The sequence below is a fragment of the Corvus hawaiiensis genome, chromosome 9, assembly GCF_020740725.1.
Source record: "Corvus hawaiiensis isolate bCorHaw1 chromosome 9, bCorHaw1.pri.cur, whole genome shotgun sequence".
Lineage (NCBI taxonomy): Eukaryota > Metazoa > Chordata > Aves > Passeriformes > Corvidae > Corvus > Corvus hawaiiensis.
Genome location: NC_063221.1, coordinates 32,355,789 through 32,369,089, shown reverse-complemented (window position 1 = coordinate 32,369,089; position 13,301 = coordinate 32,355,789). Strand labels below are relative to the sequence as shown.

Here is a 13,301-nt window from a genome sequence, read left to right as displayed (position 1 = left end):
ATCAAATACAGAGGGATTGAAATAGCTCTGGTGTAAACAGCATTAAATTCTCCAGGGATAAATCACATGGCAAATGCTTCTACAAACCTCTGTCACTACAAAAAGTAGTGATTGGCGAGCAAACCTCTGAAAGTTTCCTCCTTGTGAGTAAAAACAAGAACACTTTAAAAGCATTGTAGCATTTTATATTTTAACAACATGGATTTGGTTTGGGTACTCCAGTTGAAATTGCATCTCTAATTATTCCGTCTCTCCCCATTGCCTTCCCTCTCCAAACTCACTGGAGAACCTTTCCAACCTGTCAGGGCACAGAGATCCTTCGGTGTCACCCATCCCTGGCTCCCCAGGACGCTCATCCTCCTCATCTCTGAGCTTTCTGCAGGGATCAGAAGGTCCCCAAAACTCCTGTTGGTGCCCTCATTCCCTCCTAGCCACCCCAGGAGCCTAAATGTCCTGATTTAAAATATCTCTTTCTAAGAAAGAGTCCCACTTTCCTCCCCGAGTTTAACCGGGGTTATTTTCAGCACACGTCCTGTTGCAGGGCCTGTGTGAAGGTCAGATGTGCTGAACTCTCTGGCAGAAGTTTATTAAATCCAAATCATTTTAATTCAGCCACAAACTCCTTAGAGACAGAGTCACTTTAATTAAGCATGGCTCCAGGGACAGCTGAATCTCTGGAAGGACTCACCAGGAATAACTGAGAGAGGAGTCCTCCATCCTGAGAGTTGTTTACTCTCCGTTTGTGTAGATTTCCTTCTACTGGCAGCGTTTCGGTGACCTTGACTTCATCAAAAATCTTTACACGGCCTTGATGTATCTTGCAAGTTCCATCTGGTTTGCCCACATTTCCAGAACGAGCACATCACCCTCGTTTTGAGGAGGATTTGTGTAGGATTAATTAGAACTTTCTGCTGACAAACTGGCACCACAGTGTGGTGCGTTTGGGGCGTTTTAATGGCCGTGAGGAGAAGGCTCTGAACTGTTTGTGTGCTGCAGTTTGAAGTATTTCTGTTGCCTGTGTTCACTCTGCACTGTTGTGTCCCTCAGGATGCCTTTGGACATCCTGGCAGTGAGATGAGGATAGGGGAGCTCCGTCCTTCCATGCCCGAGACGCCGCTGTACCCCCCCAAACTCGTCCTGCTGGGTAAAGACAAGAAAGGTACTGATGGATTTACAGCCTTTGAGCTGAAATGGTGTGATGGGGATGTTCCACCTCTGCTTGTAGCCCGTGGATATTTGTGCACATATCGATGTCATCCGTAGTTTTAACTTAAAATGTGTTTTTTCTGGAGTTTCACTGCTGAGTTCCAGCCCCTGAAAGCGTTTGCTGTGTTTTGTTTCAGAGTCGACAGATGAGTCTGAAGCAGATAAGATCCATTGTCTGAATAACAGCGTTTCCTCAGGCACTTACTCAGACTATTCCCCTTCCCAGGCTTCCTCAGGGTCTTCCAACGCGCACGTAAAAATGGGCTCCCTGCAGACCACGGCTAAAGAAGCAGTGAATAACTCTTTGTGGGGGAACAGGTGTGACATCTTTCCTGACACAGCTTCTGCTTGCACTCTGTCCTGTGTGGCCCCTCAGAGTGACCCCGTTAGGGCGTTTGGCTTAAAAAATCCACGTTTTTATGCCATGTTGGCTGTGCAGAGCTGGCCGCCCTCCATATTCCATAAACAGCAGTAATCCCACAGCTGGTGGTTCAGCTCTGTGCCATCTCCAGGCATTAAAGCTCCTGGAGATGGAGCTGCAGCTGGTGCAGTTGGTGTCCCACTGCTGCTGTCCCAGCTCCCTCTGCCCTGGACCTCCAGAAAGGTTCTTGGGAAGCCATAACCTGTACTGGAAACATTCCAGGACCAGCCTGTCCTGTCTGTGCCTGCCATAAATCCCCTCACACTGTTCCATCCACAGCCCTGCCCCATTAAAGAGCTGGATGAGAACAGGCACAAACTGCCTCTGGTGTCTCTGGTTAAAAAGTGGGGGAAACCTTCTGTCGCACTCATCCATTATTTTTACAGCAGGAAAATCTGTTCAGCAGGATTTCTGGGAACACAGCATGGAGCCAGCCAGGCCTTTGAGTGACTTCTTAGCTTCTCCGTGTGTGTCCTGACAGAGTCTGTGCTCCAGGGCAAAAACCTGCTGCCACCGTTCCCGTGCCAGTGGCACAACATCCACGGAGTTTCCAACAGCTTGAGAGTAGCTCAGTTGGTGCTGAAAACACCAAGGGGGCAGGTTTGATTCCTGGACTCAGTGATCCTTGTGGGGCCCTTCCAACTGGGAATGTTCTGTGATAAGAATCCCCGAAGTCTCCCAGTGCGATCCCGAAGCCAGAGCGTAGATGGGAGGAGGCTGACTTGCTTTCCAAGGATGATGAGTGCTGACGTGCTGGGATGGAGGACATTTTATCTTGTTCCCTTCTCTTGTCTTTGCAGGCTGGCCCAGTCGTTCCCACAGCCCCTGGAGACCAAGCCATTGCTGAGCCAGCGGGAAGCGGCTCCGGCCGGGAACGTTCCGGCGCGCCCGGAGCGGCGCCCGCTGAGCGACGCCTTCACCGACAGCTGGAACGACGGCTCCCACTATGACAACACGGGATTCGTGGCCGAGGAGAGCGCAGCAGAGAACTCCAGCACCAACCCCCTGCTGAGCACCAAATCCAGGAGCTCCTCCGCGCACGGGCGCCGGCCGCTGATCCGGCAGGACAGGATCGTGGGGATCCCCCTGGAGCTGGAGCAGCCCGCGCTCAGAAACACACACGACTCTGAAGTGCCTCCTCCCAATCCTTGGCAAAATTGGACCAGAACCCCCAGTCCTTTTGAAGACAGGACAGCTTTTCCTTCCAAACTGGAAAGCACCCCCAACACCAGCCCTTTGCCTGAGCGGAAAGATCACATCAAGGAGTCTCCCGAAATGACAGGCACTTTCACTCCAGGAATTCCATGGGAATATCACGACTCCAACACTAACAGAAGCCTCACGAATGTCTTTTCCCATATGCACTGTCGCCCAGACCCTTCCAAAAACGTCATCTCCATCAGCAAGAGCACGGAGCGGCTCTCCCCGATGATGAGGGATTTAAAAACGAACAAGTTTAAGAAGTCGCAGAGCATCGACGAGATCGACATCGGTGCGTACAAGGTGTACAACATCCCCCTGGAAAACTATGCATCCGGGAACGATACCGTGGGCCCCCACGAGAGGGTGGACAAGCTGCTGGGCCCAGAGCACGGCGTGCTGAGCATGTCCCGCAGCCAGTCCGTGCCCATGCTGGACGACGAGCTGCTGACCTACGGCAGCGTCAAGGTGCAGCCGCAGCACAAGGCGTCGGTCACCAAGAAGGTTTATCAGTTCGACCAAAGCTTCAACCCGCAGGGCGCCGTGGAGCTCCCGGCTGACAAGCGGCTCCTGCCACCCTTCCAGCTCAACGCCGAGTACCTGCCCCAGCCGGCCAAGAGCCTGCCCCAGGAGCTGGTGAGCCCGCGGGGCTACCGCGGCTACGCACCCGTGGAGCCCATGTTCTCCTTCTCGCAGCCCTCGGTCAGCGAGGAGCCGACGCCGGCCCCGTTCCCCGGCCCGGCCACGCGGCCCGGCTTCCTGCGCAGGGCGGATTCGCTGGTCAGCTCGGCGGAGATGTCCGTGTTCCGCAGGGTGGGCGAGCCCCAGGAGCTGCCCCCGGCGGACAGGTACGGCCGGGCCCCGTTTCGCGGCGCCCCGGAGCGCCAGGGCAGCATGGCCGTGCCCGAGGCTCAGTTCCTCAAGCGCAACGGGCGCTACGAAGACGAGCACCCTTCCTACCAGGAAGTGAAAGCCCAGACTGGGAGCTTCCCAGTTAAAAACCTCACGCAAAGGAGGCCCTTGTCCGCACGAAGCTACAGCACAGAGAGCTACGGCACGGCCCAAACGCGGCCGGTCTCAGCGAGGCCCACCATGGCAGCTCTGCTGGAAAAGATTCCGTCAGACTATAACTTGGGTAACTATGGCGACAAGCCTTCCGATAGCAGTGATATAAAGCCGAGGCCTCCCCCTGGGAAGGGAAATGAGAGCTGTGCTAAAATGCCTGCTGACTGGAGACAACAGCTACTTAGACATATAGAAGCTAGAAGGTTAGACAGGGTATGTTTGGCATTTCTCTGCAATTAATGCCTTTAGTTGTGTGTTTCGCTCTGTCAAACGATTTGCACGTGCAGTGGTGACCACCAGAATTCCCAGGGATGAAATTCCTGCCGTGGTGTCCGAGGGAATGGCCTGCCGAGGGCCCTGGGTGTGCTCAGCTGGAGTGAGGGATCCCAGTAAATCCAGAGGCTCCTCACTGGTGACATTCCTTGGGGCGGTCACTGGGGTGGTGACTCCGGGTCCTGGGTAAATCCAGAGGCTCTGCCCCAGTGATGCTCTGTGGTGCCCGTCGCTGGGGTGGTGACTCCTGCAGCTCTGCCCAAAATTAGGATGAGCCCTGAGGTTCTTCCCTGCTCATGGAAGCGCTGCTGGAGCCACTTCGTCAGTGACGACCGAGAGCTTGGAGAGGTGCTGGGCACGTCTTGGCAGTAAAAGGGAATAAAGGAAAAAGAGAATAAGTAATAAAATGTATTTTAGCTCTGGTGTCACTGTTAGTGCAGGGGGTTTAAAGGTGTCTATAACTGAGAAATATCCCTGGGTATCCACTGCCACTGTTCTAATGGGAATGTGATCATTACTCCTTGTAGCTGTAGGAAGTTATGCTGATTTGCCTTCTATCCAAAGGGTACTTTAGTGCATGATTCAGTCATTACCTATTTAATGACCTAATCCATGAATCTGATTTACTCCGTGGTCTGAAGTGGTTGTGACAAATTCCTGTGGTGAAATGCATAAGAAGTCATTGCCAGATGTGTCCATATACTGCTTTATGCTAGAGCCCCCTGAGTTTGGTGTTAATATTCTCCTTACCTTCCAGTTGCTCGGGTGTGATGATATTAAATTATCCTTAAGAGTCAAATGGGGAAACTTTAAAAAGGGGCTCCAGGGCTGAAGCGTTTTCCTCCTTCAGCTCTTTTCCTTGTGCTGTGTGAACCCACTGGAAACTGCCTCCTACCCAGGGAAACCAGTGCACCCCGAGCAGGGGTGGAAATAAACACTTGCCAGAGGTTGCTGGTTTAAGGAATATCTTTACACTGAGTCTACAACGTGCACTGAGGGGTACTTTAACCCCGGAAAGCTGACACTGGTGCTGGTCCCTCATCCCTGCGAGGCAGTTCCTGCTGGGTGCAGAGCTCCAAGGAGCTGGGCTGGGCTGCAGCTGGAGGCTGTGCTGGGGGAGCCCAGGAGCCGTGTCCCTGCTGTCCCCAGCTCGTCCCGTGAGGGCAGCCGGGTGTCCAGGGCGCAGGATGGGGCAGAGGCCTCTCCCACAGGGGCTGCTCCTCGGTGCCAGGACCACCCCTGGCTGCCCAGCCAAACCCAAATCTGGCCGTTTTTGCAAAAGCAAGACTTGTACCCTGTGAACTCCAGATCCCAACACCCCCTCATGTGCTGTCAGCGTGGAAGTCCTCTCTGGTGCCCATTCTCTGTACGAGGAGCAATGTACTCGCTTTGTGTGACCAGTGCATGCCTGGAGGAGCTATTGATACTCGGTACTGTTTGTTGGCTTAAACTAAAACTCTGTGAACTTAACCATGTATGTGTGAGACTTAATTCTGAGCATGTGTGTTCATATGTGTCCCGTGGTTGTTTCCTCTACTCAGAGCGCTGCTTACAAACACCACACAGTTAGCCTTGGCATGCTGCACTCTGGAGGGGTTTCAGCCATGCATGCCGGCCGAAGCATGACTTTAAACTTGCAGCCTAAATCTAAATTTGAAAACCAAATGCTTCAAGAGCTACCTCTACCGAAAGTAAGTATGGGCTAGCCAGCATTCCCGGCATTCCCGGTTAATTAATGATCCTTGCTTCCTCCTGGTTTAGCTTCTGCCGACTCCTCGTGCTTTTACAATGCCCAGTCCAAAAAGCAAGGCTGGCAGGGGTGCTGTTGTGCCCCTTGGTGGCCTTGCTTTTTGGATTCCGGAGCTCCCTGGCTGTCATTCCTGCTTTCCTGCTCTCCTCACGCACACTGGGGCCATCATTTGCTCCGTGGGGAACCTGGTTTGCTCTGGGACTGTTTGATCCTGGAAAAATGGGTGTGGAAATATTAAACAGGCTCCAGGAGACAGGGATTTTAATATCTAAGCATTAAGTGGGTGTGCTGTAAGACCTGATGGGTTTTGAACACGTTACCACACCCAAACCCATTTTAAACTTTGAGTAACACCTAAAAAAGATAATATTTTCCTCATTTATTTACTGTTTATCTTATATTTAGTATCAATACATTGTTGACAAGTAGAGACATACAAAACTCTGTATTCCCAACAAATATTTGAAGGGAGAGGCACACAGGGCAAGGCAGAGAGGGCCATTCCTGCAGGATTTTCTATGTCAGAGGGACGGGCATGGCTCAGCCTCTCCCTGCCCTGGCACAGGAGCTGAGGGGACAAATCAGCAGCAGCTCTGTGAGTAATTAAAGGGCAGCAGAGCCCAGATCCTTGTGTGCCAATGGGATCAGCTGTGCTGGGCACTGCCAGGCCGGCCCCTGGCACCCGCCCAGGCCGGAGCAGCCTGGCCAGCAATCCCCAAAGGAGGGTTCCAGGCCCGGTTCAGAGCTCAGATCCAAGGATTTGAGGAGAGCAGGATAATTGAGCAGCAGCAGGAGCTGGCTGTGCGGGCTGGCCGGAGCCCAGCCTCGGCCCTGCTCCGCTCGCCGGTCCCACGCGTGCTCCAGCCGGAATTCCCGGCAATCCAGGACAGGATGGCAGCACACAGGGAGCAGTGTAGGCCTTTCCCGCTGTTCCTGACCCTCCATACTCTGTCACCTCCATCCCACGTCCCCCCACTGTCCCCAGGCTCCCGTCCTGCTCTCGGTCTGTGCTGCTCTGTTGTGGGGCGGGAGGCTCCGAGGGGATCCCGCCTGGATGTGTGTGCTGGGTGTGCAGGGACGACATTCCAGTGTTGTCTTTGCTTCCCAAGAATTTGTTTGTCTGCTCAGGTACTTGTCAAGAGTCCTTGGAAAAAATCCATTGGGCATCAACCCCAAAGAATGTTGCTGGTTCCCCCCACACGTTAGGAATGAGGTGTTTGATGGCACTGGCAGGCATTTAGGCTGTAGGTGAATATGGATGTTAATGATGGATGTCTGAGGAAATTCAGGAATCTGCTCCATGATACATTTTGGGGTGTGGTCTGATGGGGATTATTCTGCTTTTCTATTCCACCAGCATTCCATTGCTCCATATCCATAGAAACTGTGATGCTGAACTGCATTGAGGGGTTGTTCTCTTGCTGTACTGTTTGGGAGAATTATTGTTGGGAAAGATCACTGCAGGGGGAAATTATTGTTGGAAAAATACTGTGTGTGTGTAGTATTGCTGAATTTTATTTCTGCACACCTTCCACAGAACTTGCATTTCCTAAAGAATCCAGGCCACAGCAGTTCAGTCTTTGCCTCTTCCCCTCCCTCCTTCCGTGGCCTGGATTCAGGAGAGTAATGAGTGAGGTCTGGCTGTCAGGAAATCAACTTCAACAATGAATTACACTGCAAATGTTCATGGCCTCAACCTGCTCCTTGTGGAAAATGTGGGAAGTGCTGCTTTTCCTCTCTTCCCCAGATTTCATGGAAGTGGAGCTGGGTTGCAGCCTGTTCCAGCTCAGGAAATGGCCACTATTGCAAGGGGACAAATTCCTTGTGCTGCAGCAAATGAAATCCCGGGATTTCCCTGTTCACTGAGGAAGCTGGGAGCTCCCTCTGTGTTTTCCCTTTTCCCTCTGGAGTGCAGAGTCCCCTCTGCAGGCCAGGCCCAGCGCTTTCCAGAGGGATCCTTTCCATTTCTGGCACCCAACTCCCAGTGAAAAGTTTTTAAAGTTTGTGGTTTGGTGCAACCCATTCCCAGGATGGGAATTCCCACCTTCCTTGGGAATAACAGTGAGGATGGGAGCAGGGGTTCCCTCTGGAATGAGCCTGGGGAGGGCCCCCAGCTCTAGGAATTGATGTGAGCAGATTCCCAGGACAGCTCTGGAGGGAATGGCTCCTTTTTCCATTTTAATGGGGGTAAAGAAAGCTCTGCAAGGAGATCCTGGGCTTTAAACAGGGGAAATGCTTTTCCAGTGGTTTTGAATAGAAGGAAAATCACAACTTCCATGATTTTTCTGGAAGATTCCTTGAATGATGAAAAAAATACAATGAAAGTTTCCTTCTATTTTAAATAATCAGGGTTGGATTTTTTTTTTCACTTCACCTCAGAGATGTGATTTAAATCATAATTCCCTTCGAATTACTTTTAAACTTCTGTTGAAAAACAGTTTTTAATGGAAAAATTTTCAGCTTTCACATTTCAAAGCAAATTTGATTTATTCTTCAGCCATCTAGAGAAGTGTATCCTGATTTTTTTTTAGTCTAAGCTGGAGAAGAAATTGCTGGAATGGCAGAGGGGAAGAACAGATATTTTTTGTTCCTTTGCAGATTCCCATTAATCAGAAGTCAATGAGCGCTACACTGCACCATGTGCTCTCAGTGGCAGGACAATGCTGGAATTTTGGGAAGCCTGACACCCAAAAGGTGTTAGGAAAACCCCCAGTGATGATAGAGAAATAGAGAGACAGATAAAGGAAAATCGGGATGGGGCAGGAAAAGTCCAGACCCCCTCCAAAGTCCTGAAAACAGGAGGGAAACAACCAGGGGGAAAGTGACCAGGAGGAAACGTGGAACAGGAGAGAAAAGGGAATTATGAACATTTAGGAAGCTTTCCCTGTGTGTTGTGACCATTCCTGTTGAGGCAAACACTGAATTCCAGGTTGATATTGTACAAAAAACGTCCCTGGCACAGGCCAGGAGGTTCTGGGAGCTGCACACGGAGCCAGCCCCAGCTCAGCACTGCCAGCAGGGGATGTTTGCTGCAGAAAACACAAACAGCTCATTTTTCTTGGTGGCACATCCCTCCTGCAGAAGTTTCTGCTGCTGGAATGAGCAGTGGGGAAGTTCTAACTGCAGAATTGACGGCAGACTGTTCAAACATTGGAATTCTGCCAAAATCTGTTGCTCTGAAAGTAACGAGTCCCGTTAAACGGATTTTCTCTTCTCCCTCGTCATTCATTATTCTCATTAATTCTGCCCTGACCCTCTCGAGCTCCACAGTGGTGCTGTGTTGGTGGGATACTGGGCAGACTGGGCATTGTGCACTGCACTTGCTGGGTTGTTGTGACTGAGAGTGGAGGGGTTTGTGCTGGTGACTAAAGGCTGCCCTGCCTTTGTGAACAGACCCCGTCGCAGCAGAGCAGCCTCCTGGACAACGGGCAGGACGAGGTGGCCGTGGGCAGCCCCTGGACCCCGTACCCGCTGGGCCGGCGGGACGTGCCCCCCGACACCGTCACCAAGAAGGTAAGGGGTGCCAGGCTCAGCCTGAGCCCGCCCTGGATGCAGCAGGACAGCTTTGGGCAACACCTGGGGTATTTCAAGGCTTAAAGCAAGAGGTGCTGTGAGTTAAGGGTGCTGTTTCCGTGGTGCCCCTTTGTGCGTTCTGCTCACGGAGGGCTGGGCAGGGTTTCATCCCGAGCTTTCATCCCAATGATGTTGTTCAGTCCATATAAAGCACGGGTGGTGGGATGGCTCCTGTCCGGCCCTGCCCAGGCACAGCCCATTTGCTGATAAACTCCCTGCAAAAGGGTCTCGTTCCTGGTGGTTCTGTGGTGGTGGATGTTGAATTCCAGTGCTTGGAGTTCCTGGCTGCCCCTCCCAGCCCAGCTCGGCTCATGGGCTCAGGAGCTGCTGGGTTGGGTTGCTCTGGCCATAAAGCTGGAGAATGGAGAATCCTCACAAACTGTGTCAGAGGAGGAGCTGCAGGGATGAGCCAGGATAATCACAGGGATCATTGTCAGGAGATCCATCCTCCCCATCCCTGAAGTCCCAGGAGTGAGTGACACCCGGTGGAAGCCACGATGTCACACTGGCACCTGCTGTGTGTAACGATCCCAAGGATCTCCCTGCTGCTCCAAGCTTTTATCCAAGGCAGCTGCAGAAGCAGCAACCCTTGGCTTCACAGGGCAGTGCAGCCAGAGATCCCCAGGAGAATTCCTGGAAGATGGGAAACAAAAGCCATTGCTCCCAGAGATGCCTCTCAGGCACAGGAGGGGGAGGAGGGTGAGCTGATGGTGTGGGACGGAGCTGGCTCTGACAGCCGAGCTGTTTATCCTCTGAGCTGCAAGAAATTGGGATGAGAAATGTAAGAATCCTGGTTTTCCCAGCTCCAGAGGCTGTGCTGGGGCTGGGGAGGATTGCAGCCGGCTCTGGAAGCTGCGGGAATTGGCTGTTCCTAACGGGATGGTTCCCACAGGCAGGTAGCCACATCCAGACCCTGATGGGATCCCAGAGCCTGCAGCACCGGAGCCGGGAGCAGCAGTACGAGGGCGGCATGAACAAGGTCACCATCCAGCAGTACCAGCCCCCCCTGCCCATCCAGATCCCGTCCTCCCAGAGCTCCCGGGCCCCCCAGCCCCAGCGGTGCCTCATCCAGACCAAGGGCCAGCGCAGCACGGACGCCTACCAGGAGCAGGTGAGACACGGGGGCATGAACATTCCCGGCTTTTCCAAGGTGTCCACGGGAGAGAGGAAGCTCGGGCAGGAGTGGGGCAGCTGAGCTGGGCAGCCCAGGGGAGCTGGCATCGGACTGGGGGAGCTCTGGCTGGGCTGGGGGCAGGCTGGGTCCATCCCTTCCCCAGCACCAGCCACCAACACCCATTTTCTCCCACACTGACCCAGTGACAGCGTTTGGAATTGAGGTCCCTGAGCAGAGCTGGCACCCCTGGGTCAGACTGAATTAATTTGCAGCTTCTGCCCTTTCCCCAGTGGCCCAGTTCAGCGCCAGCAGGGCTCTGCTCAGACCTGCGCAGCACAGCCCAGCTGCAGCCCCAGTGCCCCAGCCTGGCATGGGCACTGGGGAGTTTCCTTATTCCCTGCTCCTGTCCCCATTAGATTTGTCCTTAATGACCCTGCAGGGCCTGTGTGAGGCTCTGAGAAGCAGAACAAGGTGCAGAGCCATCCCTAACCCTTCCTCCTGTGGGAAGTGTTGGTGGAGCCCCGGGAGCAGCTCCTGTCCCACGTCCCTGATGTTCAGAACCTGCTGGGGGAGGACGTGCTCAGACCAGCTCAGGGCACGGCCATGAAGCTCCTCTGAGCTCATTTTTATTTTATATCCAATTCCTCAATGCTCTTTGGAGCCACCCTGACTAAGAGAGAAGGCCCTGTTTGCTGTGGCAGGAGAGGTGGGTGCTCAGTGCAGTGCTCCAGAGATTCCGGAGTGTTTTATCCCTTGGCTTTGTCCCAGGGGTGCTGCACATCTGGCTCCTCCTGGGAAAATAAAACTGCCCCAGATGAAGCCTCACTGATGGGTTTATCCCAGTGCTTAAGTGAAAAACTTGGCCAGGATGAACTTCTCTTTCACAGGTCTAAAGGGTTTTAGTTTTATTTTATTAAACCTTAAAATCCATGCAAAAATCCGTGGACCACAGGGAATGTTGTGGTACCACTGCAGCGTGGGAAAATCCTGCCAGTACTTCCAGCTGACAGCAACATTCCAGTGGCTTTTCCCATTTTGTGGAGTGCAGGGGCTCAGCTCATCCAGGGGAGTGGGATGTGAGGGAAGGAGGCGCCATGGCTTGGGAAGGGTCTAGTGCTGACATCCCTGTTTTTCTAACCCAGTTTTGTGTGAGGATAGAGAAGAATCCTGGCCTTGGGTTTAGTATCAGTGGTGGAATAAGTGGACAAGGGAATCCGTTCAAACCCTCAGATAAGGTAAGTTGGAAATTCCTCTCTCCCTGCTCCTTGGTTGAGAGCTCACAGAGTGGAGGCAGAGAACGTGAGGGGGATGTTTGTGCCCTTCTGTTGGGATAGTTGAAAGGTTTTTCCCTATGCTTGGATTTTTTTGTTGTTGTTTCTTTGTTTGGGTTTTTTGTTTTAACAGAGTGGTGTTTGCTTTTTTTCCCCCCAGTTGAAGAAGATGAGGGAATCAAGCATCAATCCCATGAGTGTCTGACCCATATTCCCTGGATAAGATAATTTTTGGGGCTGTTTTCTGGAGAATTGCCTCTCTCACTTTTTAAGAGTCACCTTAGGCCCTGATTAAACTTTTACTAAACTAATTAGAGGGAACCCTAAAGCACAATATCATCCCTGGAGGCTGAAATTCCAGGGTTTGTAGCTGCTGTGTCAAATAAAACCAGCCTGGAAATCCCTGGATCCTTACAGACCCCACAGCAGCAGTTGTGTTCTGAACTGGGAATTAAAACTGACACCTGGTGGTGGTCAGGGACACTCAGGATTCATTCTGGGAACTGCACCTTTCAGATAAATCTATTTGCAATAAAAGGAAGCCCGGAAAAACTCCCAACATGTGGTGAGTCCCAGCTCCCAGGGGTGTAGGATTGAGAAGTGGAATCTTACACCCATGGATTTGTGTTTGGTGCCACGGGACTGACTGGAGTTTGTTGGAAAAGGAGGCCTTGAACACATTCCTGGAGTTGATGTTCTTGGATAATTCTGGATCTGGGTAGCAGAAACAGTGAGAACTTCCATAAATACGGAGAATGTTTGGCAAATCATGAAGTTAAAGCTGTGTTTCCTGGGGAAAGCAAAGATGTCAGTACAGATTATGATACACATTATTCTAATAATAATTAACACTTGCCCCGTGTTAATCACCCTGCTGATAACCTGTGGCTCCTGCCCTGTTCACACTGGACTTTCTTTGTGATGTGGGATTTCAGTTTACAACGACCCCTGAGTGCTGAAGGTCCCAGAGAGCTGCTCCACCCCCAAACTGGTGTTTGATTGCAAACAGATTAAACCAGTTTGGCGTTCACCCATCTCCAGGCCCCAGTTAGGGAGCCCCCTGTTTTTTGGGATGTAGTTCTTGGAGAAAGCATCCTAACCTGTGTTACTTCTGACTTATAGGGTATCTTTGTTACTAGGGTTCAGCCTGACGGCCCCGCCTCCAGCCTGCTCCAGCCCGGAGACAAGATCCTCCAGGTAGGGATGCCTTGGGATTCCTGGGATCTGAGCTCATCCTAGAGATACAGCAGTGGTGTTTGCAGCAGGACTGAACCGCCAGTTGTGCTTTTAGGGGATTTTAATATTGATTTCCAGCAGGGGTCCCCAAAGCACTTTTTGCCCACAGGCGCCCACCTGGCTGGTGTCAAACTCGTGGGCAGTGCCCCAGGGCAGGGATTGTCCCCTGTGTCACAGCCTGCCCCATGATCT

The 13,301-nt window shown here is 52.3% G+C and overlaps 1 protein-coding gene across 5 annotated transcripts in view; it reads left to right on the top strand.

Moving 5' to 3' along the window:
- Positions 1 to 13,301, top strand: part of LRRC7 (leucine rich repeat containing 7) — a 105,782-nt gene that overhangs the window by 89,867 nt on the left and 2,614 nt on the right. For 3 of the 5 annotated variants that reach the window (XM_048312348.1, XM_048312352.1, XM_048312347.1), the window contains 8 exons: positions 1,048 to 1,159; positions 1,344 to 1,524; positions 2,428 to 4,105; positions 5,707 to 5,856; positions 9,309 to 9,428; positions 10,381 to 10,599; positions 11,745 to 11,837; positions 12,996 to 13,070. In XM_048312348.1, coding sequence (XP_048168305.1) covers positions 1,048 to 1,159; positions 1,344 to 1,524; positions 2,428 to 4,105; positions 5,707 to 5,856; positions 9,309 to 9,428; positions 10,381 to 10,599; positions 11,745 to 11,837; positions 12,996 to 13,070 — 2,628 coding nt within the window. The remainder of the gene's footprint in view (positions 1 to 1,047; positions 1,160 to 1,343; positions 1,525 to 2,427; positions 4,106 to 5,706; positions 5,857 to 9,308; positions 9,429 to 10,380; positions 10,600 to 11,744; positions 11,838 to 12,995; positions 13,071 to 13,301) is intronic. The other 2 variants (XM_048312350.1, XM_048312349.1) reach the window with 2 other exon arrangements.